Here is a 26,420-nt window from a genome sequence, read left to right as displayed (position 1 = left end):
CGGGAAGTAGCTATTGACAACGGTGACACCCAGCATACAGCTTGCCAAGAAAGGAGTATGAAGGATTAGATGAAGGCAATAGGAAAGTAGAGATTCAGAAGGAACAACGCATCTCCATACGCTTATCTGAAATTCCCACCAATGAATTACATAAGTATCTCTATCTTTATTTTATGTTTACTTATCTTTTAATTATCAAAACTCCATAACCATTTGAATCCACCTGACTGAGATTTACAAGGTGACCATAGCTTGCTTCAAACTGACAATCTCCGTGGGATCGACCCTTACTCATGTAAGGTTTATTACTTGGACGACCAAGTGCACTTGCTGGTTAGTTGTGCGAAGTTATGAAAAAAAGTGATATTACAATTGTGCGTACCAAGTTGTTGGCGCCATTGAGATCACAATTTCGTGCACCAAAGGCACATCCAGAGACTTGCAGACTTAACTGAAGATCAGAGAAGTAGTATATATAGGGGTAGTTTTGAACTAGAAAAGGGGGATTGGCACCTGGGAATCCAGGATTGTAAACACCCAAATTTACTTTTTTCTGTAATTCAGCTTTGTTTTTCAATGCAATTTACATTTCCATCTTTCATTTCGAGAGCTATGAACAATTAAACCCCTCTTCATTGGGTTAGGGAGCTCTGTTGTAATTCAACGGATCAATCATAGTTTACATTCTTCTTCTTCTTTTCTTTCTCTTTGATTTACTTGAAAGCTTTCGATCTTCGTCCAATTGAGTAACTATCTCGGAAGAGAAGTTACTCATACTTGGATTTCCTCTAAACCTTGGAAGAGGAATGAGTAAATCATGTGAGAAATTCTTTCTCATTTTGGACTGGATCGGGGGTTGGATGGATATAGTGACATATAATCCTACCAATACTTTGATCTTGGAAAATATGTGGTATAATCAGTGATCGTACTTCATCTCTTCCCATGAGCAATTATATCAAGGAATTGAGCAATTGTTCAAGCTTGGAGAGATTGAATTGCCGAGAAATTGGGATTCAATCACCTAATATTGCCAAGAGATCAATGAGTTGAATGGATTGAGGAAGAGATGAGAATGAGCTTGATCCGGAGAGTACAATATCTCCTAACCCCAATGAGCTTCCCATTTCTGATCTACCCATTCTTTATATTTTGTTGTTTACATTTATGTTCATCATCCCCATTCCCATTTAAGTTTCTGCAATTTGCTTTCTGTACTTTACATTCTGCCATTTACTTTCTGTTATTTACATTCCTTGCTCTTTACGTTTTCCGCCATTTAAAATTCTGCAAATCCCATTTCAATTCCGTTTAGTTCAACTAGGACATTCCTCTGATTAAAGTTGCTCAACCAATCAATCCCTGTGGGATTCGACCTCACTCTACAGTGAGTTTTTACTTGATGACAATTCGATATACTTGCCGAAGAAAATTTGTAGCGATACAGATTTTCGTGCATCAAATAGGGTGAAGTGTTGACGTTGAACGCCAGCTTTGAGCTTTCATTTCCAGAGTAAAGTATGGACTATTATATATTACTAGAAAGCCTTGAATGTTAGCTTTCCAATGCCATTGAGAGCGCGCCATTTGGACTTCAGTAGCTCCAAAAATGCTCCTTCGAGTGAACGGAGGTCAGATCCTGACAGCATCTACAGTCCTTTCTTCGTCTCTGACTCAGACTTTTCCAAAACTCCTCAATTTCAGCCAAAATTCACCTGAAATCATCATAAAATACACTCAAAGTAGAATCCAAAAATATGAATTTTGCACTAAAACCTATAAAAATATAATGAAAACTATATGAAAATGATGTCAAAAAGCGTATAAAATATCCGCTCATCAAGACTCTTAAATGAAGTTCAGACTCGCGGTGAATTAGCCCTCAACCTGTCATATTGAAAAATACCGTCATTGTTTCTTGTTATTTTTTTTCCCTTTTCTTATTTGAAGATTGTATATGAAAGGCAGAAAGGATGAGTATTGTCTCAAAACTTGCAAAGTAGATGTTCTGTATTAGAGGAAACTGACAAAAAAAGAAGCAAATAGCATATTGAATAGGTCCAAATATTGTGACCATTCTTTTTTTTTTTTTTTGGACCGGCTTGTGACCATTCTTAAATTTTTCACAAATCCTCTGATAAGCAAAACCACAACCATATATTTCTCAATTTGATGTTTGTATTTCTTTTCATTTTGTATTAAGTCAATACACACTTATCATTATATTCAATAAGATGTAAAATCTAAATCAAAATGAGTTTCACATCATATTTAAAGAAAATCTAAATAAAAAGTATAGAAGTCCATAAACGTGTTTCGCGACTAAGTGCTATTTTCACCAACACTGTTCCGAACAACGTTCAACTCAAATCATGGAAAATAGGCCATTCCAATTTCAGATAAACCGCAAAGTACCCAAAAAATGGGTGGGAAAAAAAAAAGAAAGAAGAAAAGCATGCTTGTACCATCAAATGGAATTTCATCAACCATGCAAATTTCTAATAAGAATGTTCAAAGAAATTGCAATAATAAAGATCAGGGATGGGATGCATGCAAAGGGAAAGTCATGTAAGTTAGGTACAAAAACACAATTAAGATTTGATACATGTGGTGATTTCTAGTAGTTAAGCCCTACAATCTGAATTTGACTAATTTGCATAACTTTGCACAATTTTCGTACATAATACACTGACAACTATATGAGTTGCAAAGTAATATATTAAAGCCTTTTGGATTAAAAAAATCAACAAATCATTCTTTTTTTTGTGACAATATGCCAGCTAAACATGAGAACAATTAACCTACATAAAATGATGCAAATATGTGAACATAATAGGAAAATATGTGATCTTTATATCATAGTAGGCAAAGATATCTTACAAGGGAAAAAAGTATACAGATAAACTTGTCTTGAACAACAAATTAAAAATCAAGAATATCATCACCTATGGCAAAACCCAAGTTTCAAGTAGATGAATTCAATTATATGGCTCAAGAAAATAATATGATAATAAGAGTTGTAAGCTAAAACTATAGCTCAAATCTTAAAGGACATAGAGTGATCCCATATGCGTAACAACTGCAGCACGAAAAATGACAAAATTCAGTTCTATAAAGGAATCAAGGAAAATCTAAATTATTCAAAATAATTTTAGAAGATTATTGCTTATAGATAAATAATAAGAGTAATATCATCTGTATAAGCTCACCAAACATAAGGGTCTCTCCATTTCCTCCAACAACAGAGTGAGCAACCTTGACTCTTCTGCATATCCCTGGGCCTAACTATGTACACTCTTGTTGTCCTTGAAGAAAAACCATTTTTTTATGCTATGAACCAAATTCATTGTACCTAATCTAATAAAACTATATTGTATACATTACAACCTATGGAACAGATCACTTAGCAATGGCTATGAACAAGTAGCTAAGCAATCTTGCGGCAGCAACCTCCCTTCTTGATTCAAGGTCTCCCTAACAGCCCGGTAAAACGCTATCCACGAAGAAGAGTAATCATCCACAGGACCCCACAAAAACGTAGGATTTGGACTTGCAGGGCAAGCGGTAACCAAATCCAAAACCGAAACAGGCTTGATAGTCTGAGGAAAATTGAATGCCAAGTTATCGACTTTGTGCTCGTAAATCTTGCCATTCCGGTCCAATTTATACCTCGAAGTTCCTTGAAACTCTCCTTTGGCCTCCCAAGGAACCCTAGGCACACCCCTAAGGTTCCACCTAATCAGTATCACGTTCTCCGAAGGCTGCCACACCCGGTACACATCAAGGGCAATCTCACGGAACAAGATCCTGCCGTGGAACCTCAATGCCCAGAAGATCAATTTGTACTTTTCAATCCCAGTAAATGTGTTCAAAGGGTCCAAGAATGTTATGTCATCCCTGAGATAACCAAAATCCAATTAGAATTAAATGAATAAATAAAATTCCCCAAACTTACATTTTGCATAAAACTTGATTCACAACCAAAATAAGAATAGATTTCACTTGTGTATCATATGACTTCATGAACAGGTGTATATCCACATTATTTTGAGAGCTTGTTCAAAACGAATGAAGCACATCTTACAAGAACATTTCTATGAAAAGAAGAGATCCTAAAAGACAACTAACCAAAACAAAAGAAGAAACAACACACACACAAGTCGCAACTAAATAACAGTAGCTACCCACATAAGCTTAACACTGCCTTCATAAAGATATGGTTATCAGTGTCACAGCCAACATAAGACTAATAAGAGTATAATTCAAGGATCAAGATCTTCTAAAGTGAGGAAGTTGTAAAGTGGTAAAGTGAGGAGTTAATCATTCTTAAATTAAGATAGTAGGACACACATTTCATGGAAATTACAAAATCAATGTTGATTAACCCTTCACTTTACCACTTTACCAACTTACTCACTTTAGAGGATCCAAATTAATAATTCAATTATGAAAATGTCAAATTGGCAAAGTGGCACACCAAGAACATTATTATTCAACATCACATTTAACTACTTCTCAAGAAGATATTACAAGAAGATTTCATAAAAAATATAAGGATCCTACAAACACAATAACCAAAGACAAAAAGAAGAAACAACAATATACATAAAGTCTATATACACAAAACACACTCCCAACTACACAAATAGGTTTAACAGCACATTCAATAATTACAGAACTGAAACCTAATAATCTACACTTACTATAATCTGCCATTAACAAACTTTAAAGGGTGTCTTAGTATACATACAAATATTTCTCCTAATACATATATATAAAAGGGTAAAAAAGAGATTTTGAGGAGATGGGGCAGATGAATATACCTGTAAATGTCATAATTGAGGTCTTTGATGAAGATCAAAGGCATGTCCTCACGAAGAGTCCTAACAGCAACTCCAAGATTAACATAGAACTCATCCTTTGGCTGCTGTTGTTGCTTTTCTTGAGAACCCGTTGTTGGTGTGTTAACCTGAGCAACCTGAGAAACTGCAAAGACTGAATAAGAAGAAGAAGAAGAAGAAGAGAGAGAGATGGTGGGCTTTGTTGTTGTATGGTGGTGGTTAAAGAGAAGGGGTACTTGTTTGTCTATCGATTTGGAGTGTGAAAGAAGAGAAGGTTGAAGACTTGGTAGCAGAAAAGCCATGGCAGGCACTTTTAGTAACTAATTATTAATTACTAAAAGTGATTATCACTAATTGATTTTTGTTTTTCTTTCTTTTCTCTCTTTCCCTCTCTTTCAAATGGAGTTCCCCAAAGATATTAAGCTTATTTTCATGAGAAGAGAAAAGAGAGAAGAGAACGGTGTGTGAGAGTGTGTTGGTGGTTTGTGTTTGTGTGTTATATGAGTTTGAGTTGAGAGGGGGAAAATTGAGGCTGTTGTTTAACTTCGTTGCTTTCTTGGTTTAAGTAATGAGTGGCTTGGAACATCACCATGAAAATCAGATGATCCATCGTCATTTCGCCAATAAAATAGAAACAATCCTTTTCTAGTTTTTTTTTCTTATTTTTGTTTACTCCATCTCAAATTAATATCATTATTTTTTTAGTTTTCCATAATCATTAAAATAATATATTAAATTTTATTAAATATCCAGAATTTCAAAGCAAAAATAACAATATTATTTATCAATCATAACATTTTTTTACGATGATGATCTCTATTAATATTTCTCTTTCGATTAATATTAAAAGGATATAACAGGTATATAATTAACAAAATATTTAGAAAACAAGAAAATAAAACAGAAATTACTTTTCATATGGAACTCTTTTAAGTGTATTAGTGAATATTGGTGAAGAACGTGTTTTGCTGAACTGTGGGTGTCAGAATCAACACGCCAAGGACATGGTGCCAGAGCTTGTCCCCGGTCAACACACAGGAGGCATGGTGATGTGGCGGCCAGCAATGGGTGGCAGTACCCTGGCAACACGCGGAGGCGTGTTGCCTCGGAACCCGTGAAGTGTTGCAAGTTTGTGGTGAGTTCCGATGATGTAGCAGGGGGCGTGTTGCAGGCCTGTCTGCATGTAGGGAATAGTCCCCCATTCTGTTCAGCGACCAGCCATTGAGTTCTATATATTGAAACTCTTCTCCACCATTTCATTGATGCATTGAGGTATTCAGACTAAATTTCCATTTTGGTCCCTGAAATTTACGCGATTACTCATTTTGGTCCCTGAAATTCAAAGTTACCTATGTTGGTCCTCCAGATTCAAGTCCGGGCACCAATATAGTCCCTCGATTCTTTCCGATAATGACTAGGCAAACGAAGTGCTGAGATTGCAGCCTCCCTGCCATGCTGGATGATGAGTAAACGACATCGTTTACTTTTGGCATCCAAACAAGTTAGAAATGAAGAATAGTAGAGGTAGAGAAGAAGACGAATACTTTATATTAGGTCTCCATCATTTCTTCTCCCTTCATATACAAAATGACGATATTTCTAACTTGTTTGGGTGCCAATGATAAACGACAAAAATTCGTAATATTTTGTAACAAAATATCTTTTTGTTTCAAAAATTCCAATTGTTTTGTAACAAAAAATTAATTTGCCACAAATTTAACATTATTTGTAATAAGTTATTTATTTATCACAAAATATAAATATATTTTATAATAATTTTTTTTTTCAAAATGTTAAACACGCTAAAAAAATTTGTTATATAATTTTTTTAGAATAATTTTATTTTGTTTCAAAAATTAAAATTTTTTACATATTGTTCATATTCATTAATTTTTATTCATAATAAGATTTTTAATGTTAACTAAAAATTAATTTGTGAAAGCATACAAAAATTTAGAATTATATTCATAAAGAACAATAATTAAATATAAAAGAAAAAAAACTAAGACACTAAGTTAGCTGAATGTAAAAAGTAATAGGGTGAAGCAGTAAAAAAATCTTAATTGCTCACCCCTAACTCGCGTCTCCCTCATCTCCGCGCCGTCTACTCCACCAAGCACAATGTGTAAGACCCCTAATTTTAAAAAGTTATTAATTAATTATTTATGATCTATTATATTTATTTAAGATTATATTTTTAAAAATTTTTATATATAAATTGAGTAAATTTTTATTTATTATTTAGAGTTTTTATAAAAAAATAAATAAATAAATAATATTTTATATATCTTACTTTTAAATATTTAGATTTTTAATCTTATTTTGTAAATAAAAGAGAACCAATTTAATTATTATATATTTTCATTAAATTAGTATTTATTCGAAGATACATTTCAAGTTAGTAATTAAACGGCATTTCAAAGATAATTACTTTATATTTAATTTAGTTTTAAATTATTACTTTATTTTATTATTTTATTAATAATTTTACTCTAAACAAAACTTTAATTTACACTTCCAAAACACTAAACCCTAACTTAATCCCAATTTTACTTAAACCTAATTTTCTACCCTAACCCTCTAACACACAAATAGCAGTCACACAGCGGCCACATCCCTCACTCACTCACCCACGGTCACACACTCACACTCAATACACACAAAAAGAAACCTAACAGCAATTCGAAAAGAAATAAAAGAAAAAAGAGTAAAGGACAAATCCGTCCCTGACCTTTTTTACCGCGGACATTTTCGTCCTCGAGGCTTGGGAAATACGTTATCGTCCCTGACCCCCTAGAAAACAGGACATTTTTACCCCTCCGTTAGAGTGTCTCCGTTTAGCCCTGACGGAAAACGATGACGTGGCCCCGTGGCGCTGACCTGGCCATAACGGGGTGCCACGTTTGCTGGGCTTTCCAAAAGAGGACAAATATGTCCCCAGAGCCCAAAACGCTGCCGTTTCTCCCCCTTCCCCAATTTATGAAGTCCTGGAACCCTAATCCTTCGAAGGCAGTGTGAGAGTGAAGCCGGTGAAGGAGGAAAGGGAACATTGCGACCATGGGATCCGAAGGAGTGTCGTCAAGCTCGAGAAGAGGCCCAGTTCGGGACGCCAGTGATGGAAAGGAGGGTGTGTCACCAAGGTGCTTCTGTGGAGAAAACGCAATTCTGATCATGTCGAGGACGAGCAGCAATCCGAACAGATTGTTTCTGGGATGTCCCTTTTATAAGGTAAGCAAAGGACATTTGTGTAACTCCGTTTGTGTTAGGGTTTATCCTCAACTCCAACCCTTTCTGAGCCTTGAGGATTGATTCTGTGCAGGTAAGACAACCATGCTGCAAGTTTTTTTTGTGGCTGGACGAGCACGTAGCCGGTCTTGGTGTTGGTGTTACAAGGTACCTGGCAAAGGAGGGAATTCTGCATGGTGAAGAGCCTCTCAGGCTGAAAGAGATGGAAAACAAGATGTTGTTGTTGGAGAAGAGGATAGAAGCGTTAGAGGTTAAAAAGAATCAAAATGGGTGGATTATGTGTGTGTTGTTTGTTGTCCTGATTTTTGCTTTATTTAGTTGTAAGTAATGATGTAAGGTTGGTCAAGATGCTGGGGAAAAAATGTAGTAATCATTTGTGCATCTGGCTTCACAGTTGATAAATAATTGTGTGTAACAAAATTTGGCAAAATCACAGTTGATAAAAGTTGGGAAAGAAATGTTTGTGTGTAACATAAGTTGGCAAAATCACAGTTGATAAAAGTTGCAACTACTGATATTCATAGTATAAAAGTATACATTCATCATGTACTGACATCAAAATAAAAGGAATGCTACCATTAACATGTCGTTTGTTGACAAGTGTTGTTTTAACTCAAAATAAAGACCCAAATCAAAAAAAGGAAATTGTATGTAGAAGTTGTGATAATCAGTTACATTGGGGTTACATCTAAACAAAAATATCATAATATCGTCAGCCTTCACTCATGTTGTATCCCTGGATGCTGGGTCAGTTGGTGTTGTTATTTGGGAGACTTTCTGAGATGTGGCTTTATGCGTTGCGCTAGACTGTCCTTGAAGCAGTGGTGCCGGTGGCCTGAAGATCTTCTGCTTTGGTCTGAATTTTGATTATTTCGGGCGAGAAGTGTTGCTAACAATCTCTGGAGCCTTGCCTGGAGCATTACATTGAGGGGTTGTACTTGGGGCTGGTGGCCTGAATGGAGTGACTGTTGGTAAAGGAGGTGCTATGACAAGCGTGGATCTAGTAACCGTGGTTGGCGCTGCTGCATCATTTGCATGAGTTGGTCCTGCTGCACTTGTAACCTGCACGCAAGAGGAGACCAACCAACGGGAAAAAATGTAAACGACACCAACTGTGATTCAGACAACTATGTATATCAACATCACAAAGAGCTCAATTTAAACAGTTACAGTATTTGCTTGATGCAGGGGTTGTGTGTTGGTTGGCTGGCTGCTTGAAGAATCCTGGAGAGTTAATGAACATGTTGTATTAAGACATGTTGATCCTTAACGAATTCATTACTAGTACTCATAAACCCCTGAACTATATGGCAATCAGACAGATTAGTCCCTGACATAATCTTCACTAAGCTTACCATTAGGGTAATCCATACCAGAAACATACAATGCAAACTTATCATTGGGGGTGGAGCTGACTGGGACAAAGGAAGCACAACTAGTTCTTGAGAGCTGCATCCTCCTTTCTTCTTAGACTTCTTGGTCTTAGGCTTCCAGTTGGGGTTTGATGGAGCTCCCTTGCAGGTTTTATAGTTGTGGCCCTTTTCACCACACTTACTGCAAGCCACCGAGAAAGACTTCTTCAATTTCCCACCTTGCATCAATGGCTCAGCAGGATCTTTCTGTCTGTTGTGAACTTTTGGCCGGCCAATAGGTCTCTTGATGATGGGGGGTTCTGGTTGTGAGTACTCAGTACGAGGCCATAATTCTGCACTGGGGACTGGTTTGATGCAGTGTGAATATGTCCTCCGAATTGATTCCATACACAACCAAGGGTGGACATAATCTTCCGCCTTGTCACACCTCTTCACAATAGCAGCAAGTGCATGTGTGCATGGCATCCCTTGCACAAAAAAATGTTTTCAATTTGATCATATAGCACAGACTAGTTAAATTACAGGTGATGAAGAAATTAACAGATTATAAGTAGATTTTTGGATTACCAGTAAGTTGCCATCGATTGCAGGAGCAGGTGTACTTAATGAGGTCCACATCTACCTTGCTTCCTTTGCGGCTCACTTCGAACCTTTTTCTTTCATTATCTCCAACCCACTCTGCTGTCCACTTCGTCCCAAGAGTAAGTAATCTTTCCATCCTCTTTTGCTGTACTGGTGCAAGTTTACCAGGGTGATTTTCCAGAACCCGCTTGTGATTTACCATCCTCCGCATCAGGTAACACCTGATTTCTTCGCACATAGTCAGGATCGGCTTGCAGCGGTAATTAACAATTTTGGCATTGAAGACCTCACACATGTTGTTAGTGAGGTTATCAACTTTCGGCCCATGTGAAAAATAAGCCTTCACCCAAGTCTCTGGCTCAAACCTGGAGAGGTATTCCCAAGCTCCCTGATTCACTGCCTTCTGCCTTTCCATACAGTCCTTGAACTCAGTAACTGTTGTGCATCTGGCACACTCCCAGACAACCTCTCTTTTGTATAAATCTTTGAACCTATTAATGAAGTTCTTCCACATGTGCATCACGCAGTTCCTGTGCCTGGCGTTTGGCATGACTTCCTTTAGGGCAGGGAGTAAACCCTGCATTGAACATGAGCAGCCAACAATCACAACTCAGCAAATATATGAAGTGTGCAATAATGAAGAAATAATGCATCATACCTTTTGTTGATCTGAAATGAAGTTCCAGCCATGGTGTGCATCGTCTCCTGTGTCAGCCTGAAGGTTAGTCAGGAACCATTTCCAGGCATCCTTCGTCTCAGCCCTCACAACACCATATGCAACAACATAGAATTGGTTGTTTGCATCTTGGGCAACTGCTACAAGAAGCCACCCCATGTAGTATGTCTTCAGAAAGCATCCATCTAGGTGCAGCAAAGGCCTACACCCATCCTTGAACCCTCGCTTACAGGCATCTAAGCATATGTATATCTTATCGAAAACAAGGGGCTTCTGGAATTGACATAAGTTCCAACCTTGCAGTAGATCCTGGATTACTACTTAAAATCTGCTCACAATAGTCCCTTGTCCTCTTGTATTGTTCCTTCTCGTTTCCCATAATCTTTTTCCTAGCCTCAACAACTGCTCTGTACACCATCTTAGGATGGGGAGCCAAAGAAAATTCCTCCCTTAGGAACTCAGTTGCCTCCCTAGTGGTCATGTGTGATTGGGTAGCCATCCTCTTCACAATTTTCCTGCTGATCCAATGCTGGTCAGCTGCATTACTTCCTAAATCCCTTGCACAAGTATGATTTGGCTGGTACGTATTAATTTGGTAACATTGCAGAGTTTTGTTGTAAGACAGATGAACCAAGAAATTGCACTCCTCATCCTTGCAGCCCACTCTCACTCTCTCCCTATCATTCTTGATCCACTTAACCCTCCTACCTTCAGCAATGAATGAGTCCTTCACCACATCTTTAAACCGTTCAACACTTGCAAACCTCATCCCTAACTCAAATCTGCCCTGACCATGAGCATAGTCATCATCAAACTCTGAAAACTTGTGGCCTACACCTTCATCCTCTGATACCATAGGTGTGTGCAATTCCTCGGACTCGTACTCAAACATGATTTTCTCAGGCTCTGTGGGGACTTCACTTACATAGTATCTCCCTACGTCTTCTACTCCAGCCCTATTGTCACCACCTCCTCCATCACTAGGCCCAGCAGCTGAGTCCATTCCACCTTCACCAGCTGCCCCTGTTTTAGTCTGACAGCTATCATCTCCACTTCGATTCTGGCTTTTACCATCTTGCACCCACCTTCTTCTTACCCTTCTTATACTTATCCTTCACCCCTTGTCTCTTTGTGACTCTCTTCTTCGGGGTTACCACCTTTTTAGTTGGCTCTCTTACTCTTTTCCTCTTGCCACCAACAGCCCCTATACTACTGTCAGAATCACTTCCATCATTCTCCAACCCAGCTGGTGGAGGTTTATATAACACATCTTCGGTGCTCTCATAGCCATCATCCGACGAAGAGGATGTATTCAATTCCTTTAAAATTTCATCCACTTCCACTTCATCATCACCATCCTTGCCAGCATTATCTACTACCTCCGGAGCATCAACGGGGTGGTCAAAGTAAATGTGGAACTCAAGAGACTGTTGGTCATTCACTAAATTCTCCCGCATTGCATTGATCCCTGCGTCCCCGGTTAACTCGTTCAGCCCAGACTCAAGCAACCCACTTGTTCGATCATACCAGTAAACTGCCTTGTACGACTGGTATCCCAAACCCTTGAATAGCGTTACAAGATCTCCGAAGTTCACAAAATCTAGGTCCATCTCCGGGAACCTATCTTCTTTACCATTCTCATAAACAAGAACACCATCACTACCTCTCACGAAGCTACCTCCGTGGTGAAAAACTGGCACCACAAATACATCCACCATCTGAAATTTACCAAGAAACAACAATGTCTCAGTACTACATTACATTCAAAATTTAAAATTTATTACAGAACCCCCCTTGCCCTAACACAATACCTCCTACGACTACTTGCCACCATGCTCTAAAAACCAATTTTAGCCCTCACTACACCACTGTTATAGACATTATCAACATGCACGCATGATCACTTCACCATTACTACAAACCACAGAAAATTCAGGAGTAAGGAAGGCGATCTTACCTTGATTGGAAGACGGCAGTGCTAAAGTGATGCAGTAACCTTCTTTCTTGCCTCCGACAGCTTCCTCACCGCACGACAACTGCTCTTCCACGTAGTGCAATTTTTGGAGGGAGAAATAGGGGGAGGGATTCTGATCGTTTTCGCGTTATGTGTATTGTGTGTGTGACTAATGCTTAGTTTCGAAAGGTTGGGTGAAAACGGCAGCGTTTTGGGCTCTGGGGACATATTTGTCCTCTTTTGGAAAGCCAAGCAAACGTGGCACCCCGTTAAGGCCAGGTCAGCGCCACGGGGCCACGTCATCGTTTTCCGTCAGGGCTAAACGGAGACACTTTAACAGAGGGGTAAAAATGTCCTGTTTTCTGAGGGGTCAGGGACGATAACGTATTTCCCAAGACTCGAGGACGAAAATGTCTGCGGTAAAAAAGGTCAGGGACGGATTTGTCCTTTTCTCAAGAAAAAAAGGGGAAGAGGGGAAGCACGAAGAGGGAGAAAGAGGAGAGAGAAGAAAGGACATCCGATGATGAGAGAGGGCCGTGCTGCTGCCACCGCCAGAACCGCGAGGAGAGGGAGTCGCGCCGTCAGCCGCGTTGCCGTCCGTGAAGCCATCGCAGTTCATGAAGCCATTGCCGTCAGCCGCGTCGTTACCGTCGTCGCCGGTTTTCACCACGCCTCGTCACCACCGCCGCGCAGTGCTCCATGTCGTCACCGCCACTGTTCTGTCACAAGAGAAGGACGCACGAGGGAGGAAACAGAACCGCGAGGGAGCTCAGCCACGGAGAGAGGAGACGCACGTCGCTGCCGGTCCGCCCATCGCCAAACCACGTCGCCGTCTGTGAAGCTGTCTCCGTCGCTACTACCGGAGGTCGCCATCGCTCTACTTCTGTCATTCTTTTTTTACAGTGAGTTGCCCGCGCCTTGAACCGTGTTTCCTTTTTGTAGTTCCACCTTGTCCTAGGTTCCCAGCAGCAATGTCTGTGTTATTTTTCATGCTTGGTTTTTGGAACAAAGAGCTTCTGTCAGAAGATCCTCTTGTTTTTCATGATATGTTTGCATGCCTTGCCGAGCTTCTTAATCATGCCATTGACTACTAAATACTAGACACTGAAATTCTTTCGTTTTAAAGAATAGTGCTATCACAAGTTGAATCTTCTAATTAGAAATCGTTTTTAAGACTGGGATTGATCTAAACCTATTAAAAGGTCTGAAATTTAAAAAATGTAAAAAACACTCTGTCTTAATTTTATTTTTATAATGCATTAAAATTTCTTTCAACTCTTCTCATTAGATTGGATCTCTAACAGTAAGCTATTCCTGCTCCTTCTTCTTCTTCTTGGCTTACTTTCTATTCATTCATTTTTTTCTAATTGTTTCGATGTATATTTTGCTCTCCTGGAATGCCATAATTTTTATTTTTTAGCCATTTTTTGTTTTGTTTTGTTTGTATTCTCACAGTCCTGATTATTTGATGTGTTTTGCTATTGGAATTAGAATATTTCACTGTTGCTCTAGTTCTTAGTCTTAATCTTACTATATTTTTCGCAAGGCTTACGTTTTATTGGGTAAACTTTCAGTTTTTGCATTGTTGACGAGGAAATCTTAGGTTCATTTTAAATTTTTAACCATGGAACATCATGATTTAGTGGATAAGGATGAAGAGAGCATTCAATCAATCAAAAAGGTTAGCAATATTGAAGATTGGGATAAGATGAATGAGGTTGAAGGTGTGAAATTTGAGTTTATTAATGTTGATGAGAGCAAGGATTTGCAATCTGAAACTAGTTCTATTTAAGAAGTGCAAGGGAGTAATTCCAAGGGATTTGAAGCTGAAATTAAAGTCAATACTAATGCACAAGAGTACTCTGGTGATAAAGAGGGTACCAATGGAGATTGTGAGCCCGAAAGACTATAGCCAAATCTGGATAAAGATTGATGAACTTGCAGTAGTCCGCAAAATGATAGAGTTTATTCCTGGGAAGGACAGATTTCACAAAATGCGCAGGTTCACTAACTATTTTCTTGAGTCAGAAGTTGTAGATTTCTTGTCTGAAGGTCAGTATCTAGAAAGCCCAGAGGTATGGATTTAATTACCCTATATACAACTAAAATCCATGCAGAAATCCACATATGTAGTCATTGTTTCATATTCTTTGATCATTTTATATTTGTTAATCATATGATCAGACAAATCTGCTGAATATTTTAATTGATTATCTTGGTACAATTCTTAGGTGTCATTACTATCTTTATGATTGTTGTCTGCCTCTGGTGGTGTAGGCTGTTGAGTTTGGACGAAAGCTTGCTAGCAAACTCTTCTTTTATCATGTTCTTGAGTATGTCCAAGCATTTTATTTGACGCTTTCAATTTCTGTTATTTCAATTATGTTTTATCAGAAAGTTGACAATTATATGGTGCCTTATTATTTTACTCTAGTGCCTTATTATTTTGATTCTATTTTTTGCATTTTTTTGTTGATTTTGATACTTTTTGTTTTCTTAAACTTTTGTATTTTTAGGTAACTACATCATCATAATTAACATAGAAATATTAATTCAATTTTGTTATTGATTTTGTATTTTTTACAATGCATTGAATTAGGATAGTTTGTATTGTGGAGTTATAGAGAACCACCTTGGAATTTAGTTTACATAGAGCCCTTTGAAAGTGATAGTCGTTGTGATGCTAGGTTATGGCATAAAGGCTTAGAAATCTAAGTTAAGGATTCAAGTACAACTTCAAGAGGCAATGCAAGACCATGAGGAGCTAACAAAGGAAATAGATGTGCTCAAAGAAAAACTTAAAAACCAACAAACACGCCAAAAGGAAGAATAAGCTCGAGTGAAAGCTCAATTGGAAGCTCAACAAGCTATTGTGAACTCTCTCATAGCGCGCTTTGACAATAAAACAAACTAGACCCTAAAGGTACTCCTAAAGTTGCTTATGGTTTTAATACATTTTCGTAGGTGATTCCCATTTTATATTAGTATGCTTTAATTTGCATATGGATCTATTTATCACATTTTACTTGTGTCATGGGTGAAAAATGACAAATGTCCTATTATTTAGTTTGATAAATTTGGTTAGGTATGGCTGAGACATAAGTTGTGAATTGGTTGTGTTTGTTGGAACCGTGGACGGTGAAAATATCCAAGTTTTAGGGGAGGTTCCGCCGAAAATTTTCTAAACATTTTGGATAAAATTTAGTGGAAAATTATAATATCTTGTTTCTAACTTTTTTGTTTCGGTTTTTCTTATTTACAGGAGTGCTGAAATGGTGACCATATGCTACCTTGAGGGCTCAAGAATGTTTTGATGTATAGAGACACTAATCTATGTTAGAACTTTTATGTTTTGGTTGAATTAATCAATGTACTCACTAGCTAATGTTATTTTGTTTCAAGACAATTTTAGCTAAAAGGATATTGTTTCACTTATGTATGTTTTTGCATATTATATACATGTAAACTTGCTTATTAAAATCGTTAATATATTAGTTAATTTAAAAAATAATTTAGTAAATTATGCATGTAATTTGTAATAAAAAAAAGTTATTACAAAATAATTAATTTGCTTTCGCAACTAAAGAAAAAAATGTTACAAAATCATGTTACATTTTATAACAAAATTTTTTGATAGTAAAAAAATTGACTGTCACAAAAAATACCTTCAAAATCAAAATTTGTTACCACTTTTGTAACAGCTTCTGGTTTTTTGTATTAGAAAAAATTGTTACAAAATATGGTATTGAATTGTAACAGTTCCATTTTTCGTTACAAAAACTTTTTGTAATAGGACTTACTGCAATGGACCCTTTTTTTGTTACAAAAAACTTTTGTTTCAAAATTTTGACGTTTCGTAACAATATTTTCTGTTACAAATGCGCCTTTTTCTTGTAGTGCTCCATGTGTTGTAGCTTCAATCAACCAAGCTTTGCCATGTGTCAGCACGCCCGCCACGTGCTGCCTGTACCTAACCAAGCTTCGACACGTGTCAAATATTAACCCTACTCTCTCACCTCTCTAACCACAGTCTTCAAATCCTATTTTCTCTTCATCTCCACCATCACACACAAGAGAGAGAGCTGATCAGGGAAGAAAAAAGAATGAGAGGGGGAAGAAGGGGGACGGTACTGCTGCGCCATCATGTCACACCCAGAAAAGAGGGAAAGAGGGATGCGAGCCAGTGACCAAAGGGAGAGGAGTCACTGCCGTTTCTCATGTCTTGCTGCCGCCGTCACATGCATCACCTTCAAGGAGAGGGATACGTCGCGCCCATCCGCATTTAGCCTCGTCCCGCTGCGTCTTGCCATGGTTGATCATCCATGAAGCCGCACAAGGAGAATGGAGCCGCTGCCGTGGTGGAGGTCGTCGCGTCGCCGCTAAAGAGAGAGAGGGGGGAGCCTACGAAGATGGAGAAAACGCAATGTTCGATCTGTATTGATTCTATCTTTGATGAGTTCCTCAAAAAGATTCTAACTTTACCAGATTCACCAACTAGGTAGACACAATATTCAAGCAATTCCTTAGCAAACTCCCTCGCAACAAGAAGCTTGATGCTGATGAATTAAGCCAGGTTGATTCATCCTCTGAGCCAAGCTTTTCCATGGACATCCCCGAATCCTCATGTGCCGCTGGTAAAACCCACCATACAGACCGTGGCAGCTCTTCTAATGCAAAGCAGGCGTCTTCAATTTTTCCAGAAACCACCATTTTAAAGATTAAAGCCTTGATCCCTTTCAAAGATGTTCCACCCTTGGAGAAGTCACGTTGCTGCCAAAGAGAGAGAGGGGGGAGGGGAGAGCCCGCGAAGATGGAAAAAATGCAATGGTGGTGGTGGATGGTCACCGTGTTGCCACTGCTGCCGTTGTTTCCGTTGCCATCGTCACTGCTTTGTTCTTGTTTCTGAATTGCTATTGTTTTTTTTTTGAATTTTTTGTTTCTCTCTAATTTTTGTTCTTGTTCTTGTTTCTGGATTGTTGTTGCTTGAATTTGGGTATTTCTGATTTTTTTTAAATTAGATTTGATTTTTGTTAATTATATTTAAGAATTTGTAGTTTGGAATTTTGTTAACGGAAGAAAAGAGTGAAATGGTGGAAAAAAAGAGTATTTTTGTCATTAAAAAATATTTTATTCAAAAAGACGTTTTTAATATCAAATAAAATATTAGTGACGATTTTAAATCCAAAATAAAGTTAGGAACGCTTTTGATTTTGATCCTAAACTTTAGGTTGCGTTTGTTTTTGAGAACATGACAGGATAAGACACTGAGAACAGGACAGAACAAGACACTGAAGAACAGAGATACAAAATTTTCTGCTCTTATATTCTGTTTGGTAATAAACTAGAACAAATTATGAAAATTCAATTTATTATATTTTTCATTTAAAAAATTTGAGATGAAGAATATAATAATAAAAAATATAATTACAAAAAATTAATAAGAATAATAAAAGAAAAAATAAAAAATAAGTTGTATCCCTTGTTAGTGTCTTCGTGTCCTTTCTGTTAGGATGGACACAAAATACACTAATTTAGTGTCTCTAGACATATTGTCAATATACTAATTTAGTGTCTCTAGACATATTGTCTATGTCCATGTCTCCTCTGCCAAACACGATTCTGTATTTCTGTGTTCCTGTCTCAATGTCTTGTCTCTGTAAATAACACAGTCTTAGAGACCCAAATAGTACTTATCCCATAAAAGCACAGAAAAAATTTATTCATAAAAAATAACATAAAATGTCTTAGAATACTTAAATAAATCTCTAATTAATCAGTATATTTCTTAGAATAAAATTATAAAATCTAAAATTAAATAAAAGATATAACTTCAAAATAAATCTAATAATTTTAAATCAAATTTAATTTTATTAGATTATATCAAATTTGATTGATTTAAATTTTAAACACAAAAAGATATTACTAAACAAATCAAAACAAAATCAAATCGTTTAACAAATTCTAACAATAAATCAAATTTAAATCTAGCTAAATAAACTTTAATTTAATTTTGATATAATCTAATAGGTCTTCTCACTTGAATGCTTACAAATTAAGTAATTTTCGAATCTGAATTAAATCCAACCAGTTTAGTTAGACGTGGTTCAGATTTAAACTTTTCATGGTTACTTGTTGTTCCTTAAGTCAATGTAATTGTACTTGAAATAAACTTAGTTTTTTTTATCTCCAAGCAAGTATAATATAATTCTTTTAATAATCAGATTTGTAGACATGACAAGATTGTAATTCTATTAGAATGATAAAAATATTTTTTTGAGCACATATCACATGAGATCGTAATAAAAGATCTACATATTAACATTTTCACTATAAACATGATGTATGAAAGAGACATAATAATATCGTTTTATTCATATAGTTATTTTCACTTAATAGAATAAAACTTTGTTTTTTGTTGGTATTGTTTTGTTTATATATATAATTTGCTATTGACTGGTAAATTGATACATGCACTAAATGAAATTTAAATTTTAATGGACCAGCATGCTAAACGCTCAAATTGGTTATAAAGCATAAGTATATATATAATTGATTATCTAATTCTGTTCGATGAAGATGTTATTACGAGGAAATAGTTAAATTAGTCCTTAAAAAATTATTTATTTTTTAAATTGGTCTTTCAAAGATTTTTTTTAATTAAATTCGTCTTTAAAAATTTTAAATTAGTCATGTTAGTCTTTTCGTCATTTTATTTGTTGATGGCATCAAAATTTGCTAATGTAACATGTGAAGTGACACTCCAACATATACCTAGGAGTCTTAATTAACTATTAACATGATTAGTTTATGAAATTAAATCAAATCAACCCCAAATTATGGGATTATAATGCCTCAAATTCTCTCCTCAATTAGATTTTGATTTGATCTAATTTCATAAACTAATCACATTAATAATCAATTAAGATTCCTAGATGTATGTTGAGGTGTTACTGAATGTGTTACATTAGCAAATTTTGAGACCATTAACAAACAAAGTGACAAAAGGACTAACGTGACTAATTTAAAATTTTTAAAAGACAAATTTGATTAAAAAAATCTTTCGAGAATCAATTTAAAGAATGAGTAATCTTTTAGGGATTAATTTAACCATTTACTCATATTATTACTATTATTAGTTGACTTTATTTTGTAAATGTCACATGTATTATCATATGATATATGATTTTATTACACATAAAAATATTTTAAAATTAAAAATTATAACTAAATTTGTAGTGAATCATATTTTTTATAATTAGTAAAAAAATGTTTAAAATATTTTCAACATTATAAAATTGGGCTAGCAAATTTTATTAATTTTTTATATCATTAGTTTGTTACTTAAATGTCAGGTATAAATAATAAATGTTGTTATATTAAACACTCAAGAATTAAGCCAACAAACCATAGTTCAAGTGGTATAATCTCTCCATTTTCACCAAAAAATCTTGAATCCAAATCCCACTAATAACTTTAGAAAAAAAAACACCTAAAAACTAAGTAATGTTATTGTTGTAAACTATTTACATTATGAGTTTTTAAAAAATAAAATCTGGAGTAAAATATTAAAATTGACTATAAAAGATTATAATACTAACAAAAATTTGACTATAAAAGATCTAAAACTAACTTGTAACTATTAAAAAAGAATTTGGATTCTCTAAATTTTGAATTTTTATTTTAGAGGGTAAAATGTAATCTCTCACCCTTAAATAATTTCTCTCTCATATTTCTTCTTGGTTCTACCTATGAAATAAATAGTGTGAGATCACACTTTTTCCTCTAAAGTGAAATTTAAAATTTAGAGGAGACAAATCTATTAAGGGCTTGTTTGGGTGAGCTTCTAAGAAAAGATCTTTTTTCGAGTTATATTTTTTTAAAAGATCTTATAGAGAAGTAAAAGTAATTTTATGTTTGGATATCTCATGTAATAAGGTCTTTTTATCTATTAATTATGTTTGGGTATAACAATATAAAAGTACTTTTTTGTTTATTTATTACATGAAAAACATCTTTTTTTTAAGAAAAAAAGATCTTTTAAAAAAAGATGTAAATTATAGCTTCTCAAAAAAGATCTTTTTTTGATTTTACTAGTGCTTTTACTTTTACTACTAGAAATTTGCCAAACACGTTAAAAAATAAAAAAAGATTTTTTTCATTGAAAAAAGATCTTTTTTTAACAAAATAATGGCACCCAAACATGCACTAAAAATAGAATTTTATAGACAAAATTACCTAAATCTTAAAAATCTATCAAAATTTTCTAAATTATTCCTCTACTCTAACTTAATCATTCTTAAATTCTAATCCCACCTCATCTCCAACAACCATGGCATCACTTCACACCACTACTACAGTCTCACTCCCTTCAATCCAAACCCCAAGATTCCTTCTCACGGCCCCACCCACCCAAAACTCATCCTCAACTTCTCCCTCTTCACCACCACCTTCCCCTCCCTCTCCCTTAAAGTCACCCGTCCCTGCCCCTGCCGCTCCACCAAAACTCTCAAATTATCCTTTGTTTCTGTTGACGGTAGTGATGGTGTTAGTTAGGATAAGTGTGAATATTAGGTAGTGGTAGAGTTTGAGACTGAAAAAATGGTAGTGTGAAATAAAATTAAAGGTTAGAATTAAGTTATATTAAAGGGTAGTTTGAGAATTCTAAATATTTTTTTAAGTTTTGGATAATTTTATCTGCAAAAATAATTTTTCATGGATATAAAGTCAATTTTATTTTTTCGTAGAATTTTTTGAACTTTTATGGATATAGAAATGATAGTTTACTCAACTTAATTAATAAGTATCTTTTTTCTTGCCTAGGCTACCTATTTTAATTAAAAAAATTGAGAAATTTAATTTTTGATAGAAAAGAAAAGAACATTAACTAAAAAAAATATTGATTTTAAATTTGAAATTTGTACTTTTTGGAATTTCCAGTAGACCAACATATTCTTTCTTTGAATTTTACTATTTTTTGGCTGTTGGATAGATGTCAAACCTTTGAAGAATATCCACTTCCCACTTCATAATTCATTTTTAGGATCCTTTCATATTCCTTTGTTCTACTAAAGGCAGGTATTTATTTCCTTATTTCACAATAAATTATATATGCCTTATCCAAAACACCATTAGCAAATTATGCACCACCCCTTAAATACAGGATACAGTACGAGTGCCTTCCCTATAAACTCTTTGTTTATTCTCAAAGAAGGACATGTATTTGACATTTTCAACAAAAAGGAGTTGCTTACAGGGTTAGGAAGGCTTCTTATCTTACACTTATGGTGTCCCAACTCAGATACTAATTTAACAAATTTAAATATTAGAATGATTATATATCTATAATACATTAATACATAATGTGTGTAATACTTACCAAGTTATCTTCTTGGTAACTGAATCAACAAAATTTGCCTAATTCAGCAAAAAGATTCACACAACGTAAAAGCAAATCACACTTCTATTACATGTTTCTTCATCATCCCTTCCTCCTCCTCCGCCAATTTCTTCTACACGTTTTTCTTTTTTTTTTTTTTTTCTCTTGAGACTTCTTCTTTCTCTTGACATTTCTACTGTAATTTTTTTTTTTTGTGTTTTTTGAGAAAGTGAAGGGGACGAGGAGTTTGAAAAAACACACATAAATTTTATTGAAAAAACACAAATTATAGTTGAAAAACAAAAATTTTAGTTGTATAACACAGGTTATTTTTTTATTTTTTAATTGAATAACAAAAAAATACAAATTTTTTTGTTAAAAAACACAAATTTTAGTTTCATAACAAAGAAACCATATTTTCTTCCTTTGTTTCTATTAAAAAATTTGTTTTACCTGATGTTTTTATCGCGTAAAATTTTCATTTTCTTCCCTAACAATTTTGTGTTTTATTCTTTACCTTCAAAAAGTGTGTTTATCACCGTAAAATTTGATTTTATCGTCAATAAATTTGTATGCTTTTTTTATTTCATTTCAAAAAGTTGTATTTACATTCAAAAAGTTTTCATGCTTATCACCATAAATTTTTTATTTATCAACTAATTTTTGTGTCCTTTTTCTATTTTTCTTCAAAAAGTTGTATGTTTACCTTAAAAAATTATAGATTTATCTTCGTAAAAATTGTTTTTCTTCAACAAATTTTTGTATTTTTTCTAAGTTTCTCTTCAAAACATTGTGTTTATCTTTAAAAGATTTATGTGTTGCTCATCATAAAATTTTTGTTTTATATAGAGCTATTGTGTTTTTTTTTTCCCTTATGCATGCCTATTTTTCTTTTCTCCTTCATACCATTTTTAAAAATTCCCAAAGAAATAAACAAACACAAACAAATAAACAGAGAAAGAGAAAACGTAGAAGAGAAGTGGAGAAGTAGAAGATCTGAAGAAATAACCAAGTTTTAAGAATTGTTATCTAGTCCTTAACGATTGTGTGCAAACTTAAGACATCAAATTTGATTATTTACGATAACTATTTTAAATTATTTATGGTTGGTACATACCCCATTTATTCACGATTTACTCGCACTAAACCTTGCGACTTTCATAAAGTGGACTAGTTAATTAAATTAATTCTACCAATCGAAGCAACATTTTTTTTCCAGAGGAACCGAATCTAACTTACTTGGTCATAATCACTCTTCTTGTTCTAGTGTCCTCTTCTTTTTCTTCTTTTTTTTTTTGGTCAAAGTTCTATTTTTCTTTATGATGTTGTAATTACTAATTAACTTGCAACGTGTTTGAATTTGACGCTTCGAGAATCAACCCGTTTTTTTCGGTTTTATTTTTGGGTTCTGTTTAATGAATCAAGTAATCTAGCTTCACTTTTTTCCTAAGGAAAAACATGTATGAACATAATGTGGGAGATATTTTTCTTTTTACTTGTGGAGACACCAAATACATTATGCTCTAGACTAATCAAATTTAAAAGAAACAAGTGGCTAATCAGTTGGATGATGCAGATTTGTTCCCTCATATAAATAGTTGAGAGGAATCTTGAACTTCAGATGCTAAAACCATCACTTTGTTGGTGAGTTGTTGATATTGATAGCTGTAAGTAAAAAAGAATGAAATTTATTATGCTATTCTAATTTTTATTTCAATTTCTGAACACAAAATTAATCAAAGTCAAAAGAAACTAATTGAAAGGAATCTTCCACCTTTGAATAGGAGCAATTGCAAGAGATATTTCATTTCTAAATAAGAATAAGAATGTTCAAATTTACAGCTTTGAAAATTAAAATACTAAAACATTTTACTTTTGGCTTTGATCGTAACTAACCGACACCAATAAAAAACGACTGATCTAAGACAATAACAGATCCATAATTCATTAGCTCCTTTTACTGAGACATAAATAGTACTACTACATGATTAAATTTAAATAAATTAAATTAGGAGATTAATTGTAAAGTTAAATTAAGAATTATTGATATTGAAATAAAATCATAAAATTTAAGTGTGTTTTGGAAAACTGAAAACAAGAGGGCCACAAGGACCAAAAGTGCTTTGTTATGTGAAGGAGGAAAAATTATAGTTCCCTGCTGAAACCAGAAGCATTACATACAGCCTCTTTTTCCATTATTGTTGGAACACATGCAATGTAATTAACAACGTTTAACACAGCAGCTGTGGCTGAGGCTTGTGTACCAGTGGGCAGTGGCAAAAGCATTTGCCTCCTATCGGCCAAATCCAGGCTCAATCTTAGCAACAGCTTACTTGTGGTTAAAACTTTTTTTTGGTAATTAGTTGTGGCTAAAACTTAAAAGAGCCTTCTAGTGTAGTGTGTGTGTTTGAATGACCAAAAAGAATAACGGATAGCAGCTCATACCCTTTAGCAGAAAAATCTACTATGAAAACATGGTGGATGCCAAATGGTGTCGCGGCATAGAGTAGTTTGTGAACGGAAATACTATTTTTGCTTTAATAATTGGTTCCTGCAACACCCCTAACACCACCATACAATCCCTCTAGCGCAATTTTACACTATATTTCAAAAGATTTCACATGACCTATATAAATCTGTAGGGCTCTTTGAAGCAATTTACAGAGTTACACCTAACCTAATGCTACAAACCTTTCTAAGTAAGGTTAAACAAGCACCCCTCCCCCTCTCCCCTTTTTGTGGAGAGCCACTCTCAGGGGACTGAACTCACGCCATTTATAGGAGACTAAATTCACACAGGCCCCTTGTATGGCGTAAGGGTGTAACGCAGGAATGCCTGTACGTTGGGCATTCAACGTATAACGTTCATGTTTGTAACATGTATAATTTTGTAAGTTGTTTCAAAGTCTCTCTCCCATGTAAATTTGCATGGGCCAGCGAAATTTTGTAATACCAGTGGAAAATTTCCATGTTTCAAAGCCTTGCCTGTGGAAAATTGCATCAGGGACTGACTGTGCAGTTGAGTGAGTTGTAGAATCCAGTTGTCAAAATAGCGTTTCCGTATAGTAAAAGAGTAAAGGGCATAGCAGCTAATGTATATATATGTAATTATATATAAAAGTAATAAATTCTATTCACAAATACTAAGATAGAGGGAAGCCAAACGCGCTGATATATAGAAGACTAATATCTAATACACAGAACAAAGGAAACAAGAGAAGCTAGAGGTGCTATGCGATATTCTATGATTTATAATTACTCTATATTCTATCCACCTCCAGAACTCCGCGTATGTTACACTTGTGGTACATAACCGGTCCCAAGCCCGGATAAAGGAGGAGGGTTGTGTTAGGTCTTCGGCAACCAACATAAAAATATAGCCAAACCCCCATGACATGAATCAAAGACATTATTGTGCTAAAGCTAGGTCGTTGCCCGGAAGCAACGCGCCGTATGGCTCGAGTACGGTGTCAAAGCAAGAGCCGCTGCATCAGTGTCCGGATGTAGTGTTAAATGAGCAAGGGTTCTCGCGTTTTGGGAAACGGACGAGGGTAAATAAGCTAGTTCACAAAGGAAAAGGTAAAAGTCGAAACGACAGAAGGTTGAGATTTGGGACATGGAACATAGGCACTCTAACAGGAAAGTCTATGGAGGTGGTGGACACCATGACAAGGAAGAAGATTAACATTATGTGCCTACAAGAAACGAAATGGGTTGGTACAAAGGCTAGGGAGTTGGATTCTTCTGGTTTCAAACTTTGGTATACAGGAAAGGTGAAGAATAGGAATGGAGTTGGAATAATTGTGGATAAACAGTGGAAGAAGAACGTAGTGGATGTCAAGAGGGTGGGAGATCGGATCATCTCTATCAAACTTGTGGTGGAGGGAGGTGCTTTCCATGTGATTAGCGCCTATGCACCGCAAGTGGGTTCGGACGAACAACACAAGATAAGGTTTTGGGAGGATCTAGAGAGTTTGGTTCAAGGCATACCTTTGGGACATAAGATTTTCTTAGGAGGAGATTTAAATGGCCATGTTGGGAGAGAAGTGACTGGATATGGGAGTATTCACGGAGGTCATGATTTCGGGGTGATCCATGCCGAGGGTAAAACTATTTTGGACTTTTCCTCAACTTTTGATCTTCTCATCGCAAATACATGTTTTAAAAAGAGAGACGAACATCTTATAACATATAAGAGTGGCATGACAAGCTCTCAAATCGACTTCTTGTTGAGGAGAGTCGACCGGAAATTTTGCATTAACTGTAAAATTATCCCGGGAGAGAGTTTGACAACACAACATAGGATGCTCGTCATGAATTTTCGCGTTGAGCAAAAGTTGAGGAAAAGACATCATACGAAAAACCCAAGGAC

At 35.4% G+C, this 26,420-nt stretch overlaps 4 protein-coding genes across 7 annotated transcripts in view; all 4 read right to left on the bottom strand.

Moving 5' to 3' along the window:
* Positions 1-1,310: 1,310 nt before the first annotated feature.
* Positions 1,311-5,502, bottom strand: LOC112702952 (uncharacterized). 3 transcript variants are annotated; one of them, XR_011863908.1, is made up of 3 exons: positions 4,824-5,381; positions 3,210-3,897; positions 1,311-1,715 (listed from the first exon to the last, which is right to left on the bottom strand). XR_011863908.1 is itself a non-coding variant. In XM_025754202.2 (2 exons), the coding sequence occupies exons 1-2, from the start codon at positions 5,141-5,143 to the stop codon at positions 3,414-3,416; spliced, it is 804 nt and encodes a 267-aa protein (XP_025609987.1). In that variant the 5' UTR covers positions 5,144-5,502; the 3' UTR covers positions 3,137-3,413. The 3 variants fall into 3 exon arrangements, 1 of the variants encoding a protein (XP_025609987.1); XR_003154379.2 differs by lacking the exon at positions 1,311-1,715 and adding an exon at positions 2,831-3,079 and having other exon boundaries at positions 4,824-5,464; XM_025754202.2 differs by lacking the exon at positions 1,311-1,715 and having other exon boundaries at positions 3,137-3,897; positions 4,824-5,502.
* A 3,452-nt stretch (positions 5,503-8,954) lies between these two features.
* Positions 8,955-10,877, bottom strand: LOC112701396 (uncharacterized). The gene is made up of 5 exons (XM_025752156.1): positions 10,701-10,877; positions 10,028-10,619; positions 9,461-9,927; positions 9,258-9,311; positions 8,955-9,149 (listed from the first exon to the last, which is right to left on the bottom strand). The coding sequence occupies exons 1-5, from the start codon at positions 10,875-10,877 to the stop codon at positions 8,955-8,957; spliced, it is 1,485 nt and encodes a 494-aa protein (XP_025607941.1).
* A 94-nt stretch (positions 10,878-10,971) lies between these two features.
* On the bottom strand, positions 10,972-11,721 carry LOC112701394 (uncharacterized). The gene has a single exon (XM_025752155.1). The coding sequence runs from the start codon at positions 11,719-11,721 to the stop codon at positions 10,972-10,974; it is 750 nt and encodes a 249-aa protein (XP_025607940.1).
* Positions 11,722-23,407: 11,686 nt separating this feature from the next.
* Positions 23,408-26,420, bottom strand: part of LOC112702951 (DExH-box ATP-dependent RNA helicase DExH7, chloroplastic) — a 29,566-nt gene continuing 26,553 nt past the window's right edge. For both annotated transcript variants that reach the window (XM_025754199.3, XM_072199392.1), the window contains exon 34: positions 23,408-23,713. The gene's annotated coding sequence lies outside the window, so the exon portion shown is untranslated. The remainder of the gene's footprint in view (positions 23,714-26,420) is intronic.

Source organism: Arachis hypogaea, chromosome 7 (genome assembly GCF_003086295.3).
Source record: "Arachis hypogaea cultivar Tifrunner chromosome 7, arahy.Tifrunner.gnm2.J5K5, whole genome shotgun sequence".
In the NCBI taxonomy this organism is placed as follows: Eukaryota; Viridiplantae; Streptophyta; class Magnoliopsida; order Fabales; family Fabaceae; genus Arachis; species Arachis hypogaea.
The sequence above is the reverse complement of the archived record's forward strand: the minus strand, read 5'-3'. Positions and strand labels throughout refer to the sequence as shown.

Bases quoted from the DNA above. Each gene is read 5' to 3' on its own strand.
- LOC112702952 (XM_025754202.2), bottom strand. From the start codon at position 5,143: ATGGCTTTTCTGCTACCAAGTCTTCAACCTTCTCTTCTTTCACACTCC. The intron at 3,898-4,823 runs GTATATTCATCT...TGGTTATCTCAG, and splicing joins CTCAATTATGACATTTACAG to GGATGACATAACATTCTTGG.
- LOC112701396 (XM_025752156.1), bottom strand. From the start codon at position 10,877: ATGGGGTGGCTTCTTGTAGCAGTTGCCCAAGATGCAAACAACCAATTC. The intron at 10,620-10,700 runs GTATGATGCATT...TGTTCAATGCAG, and splicing joins TCATTTCAGATCAACAAAAG to GGTTTACTCCCTGCCCTAAA. The intron at 9,150-9,257 runs GTAACTGTTTAA...TCTTGCGTGCAG, and splicing joins CCCTGCATCAAGCAAATACT to GTTACAAGTGCAGCAGGACC.
- LOC112701394 (XM_025752155.1), bottom strand. From the start codon at position 11,721: ATGGACTCAGCTGCTGGGCCTAGTGATGGAGGAGGTGGTGACAATAGG.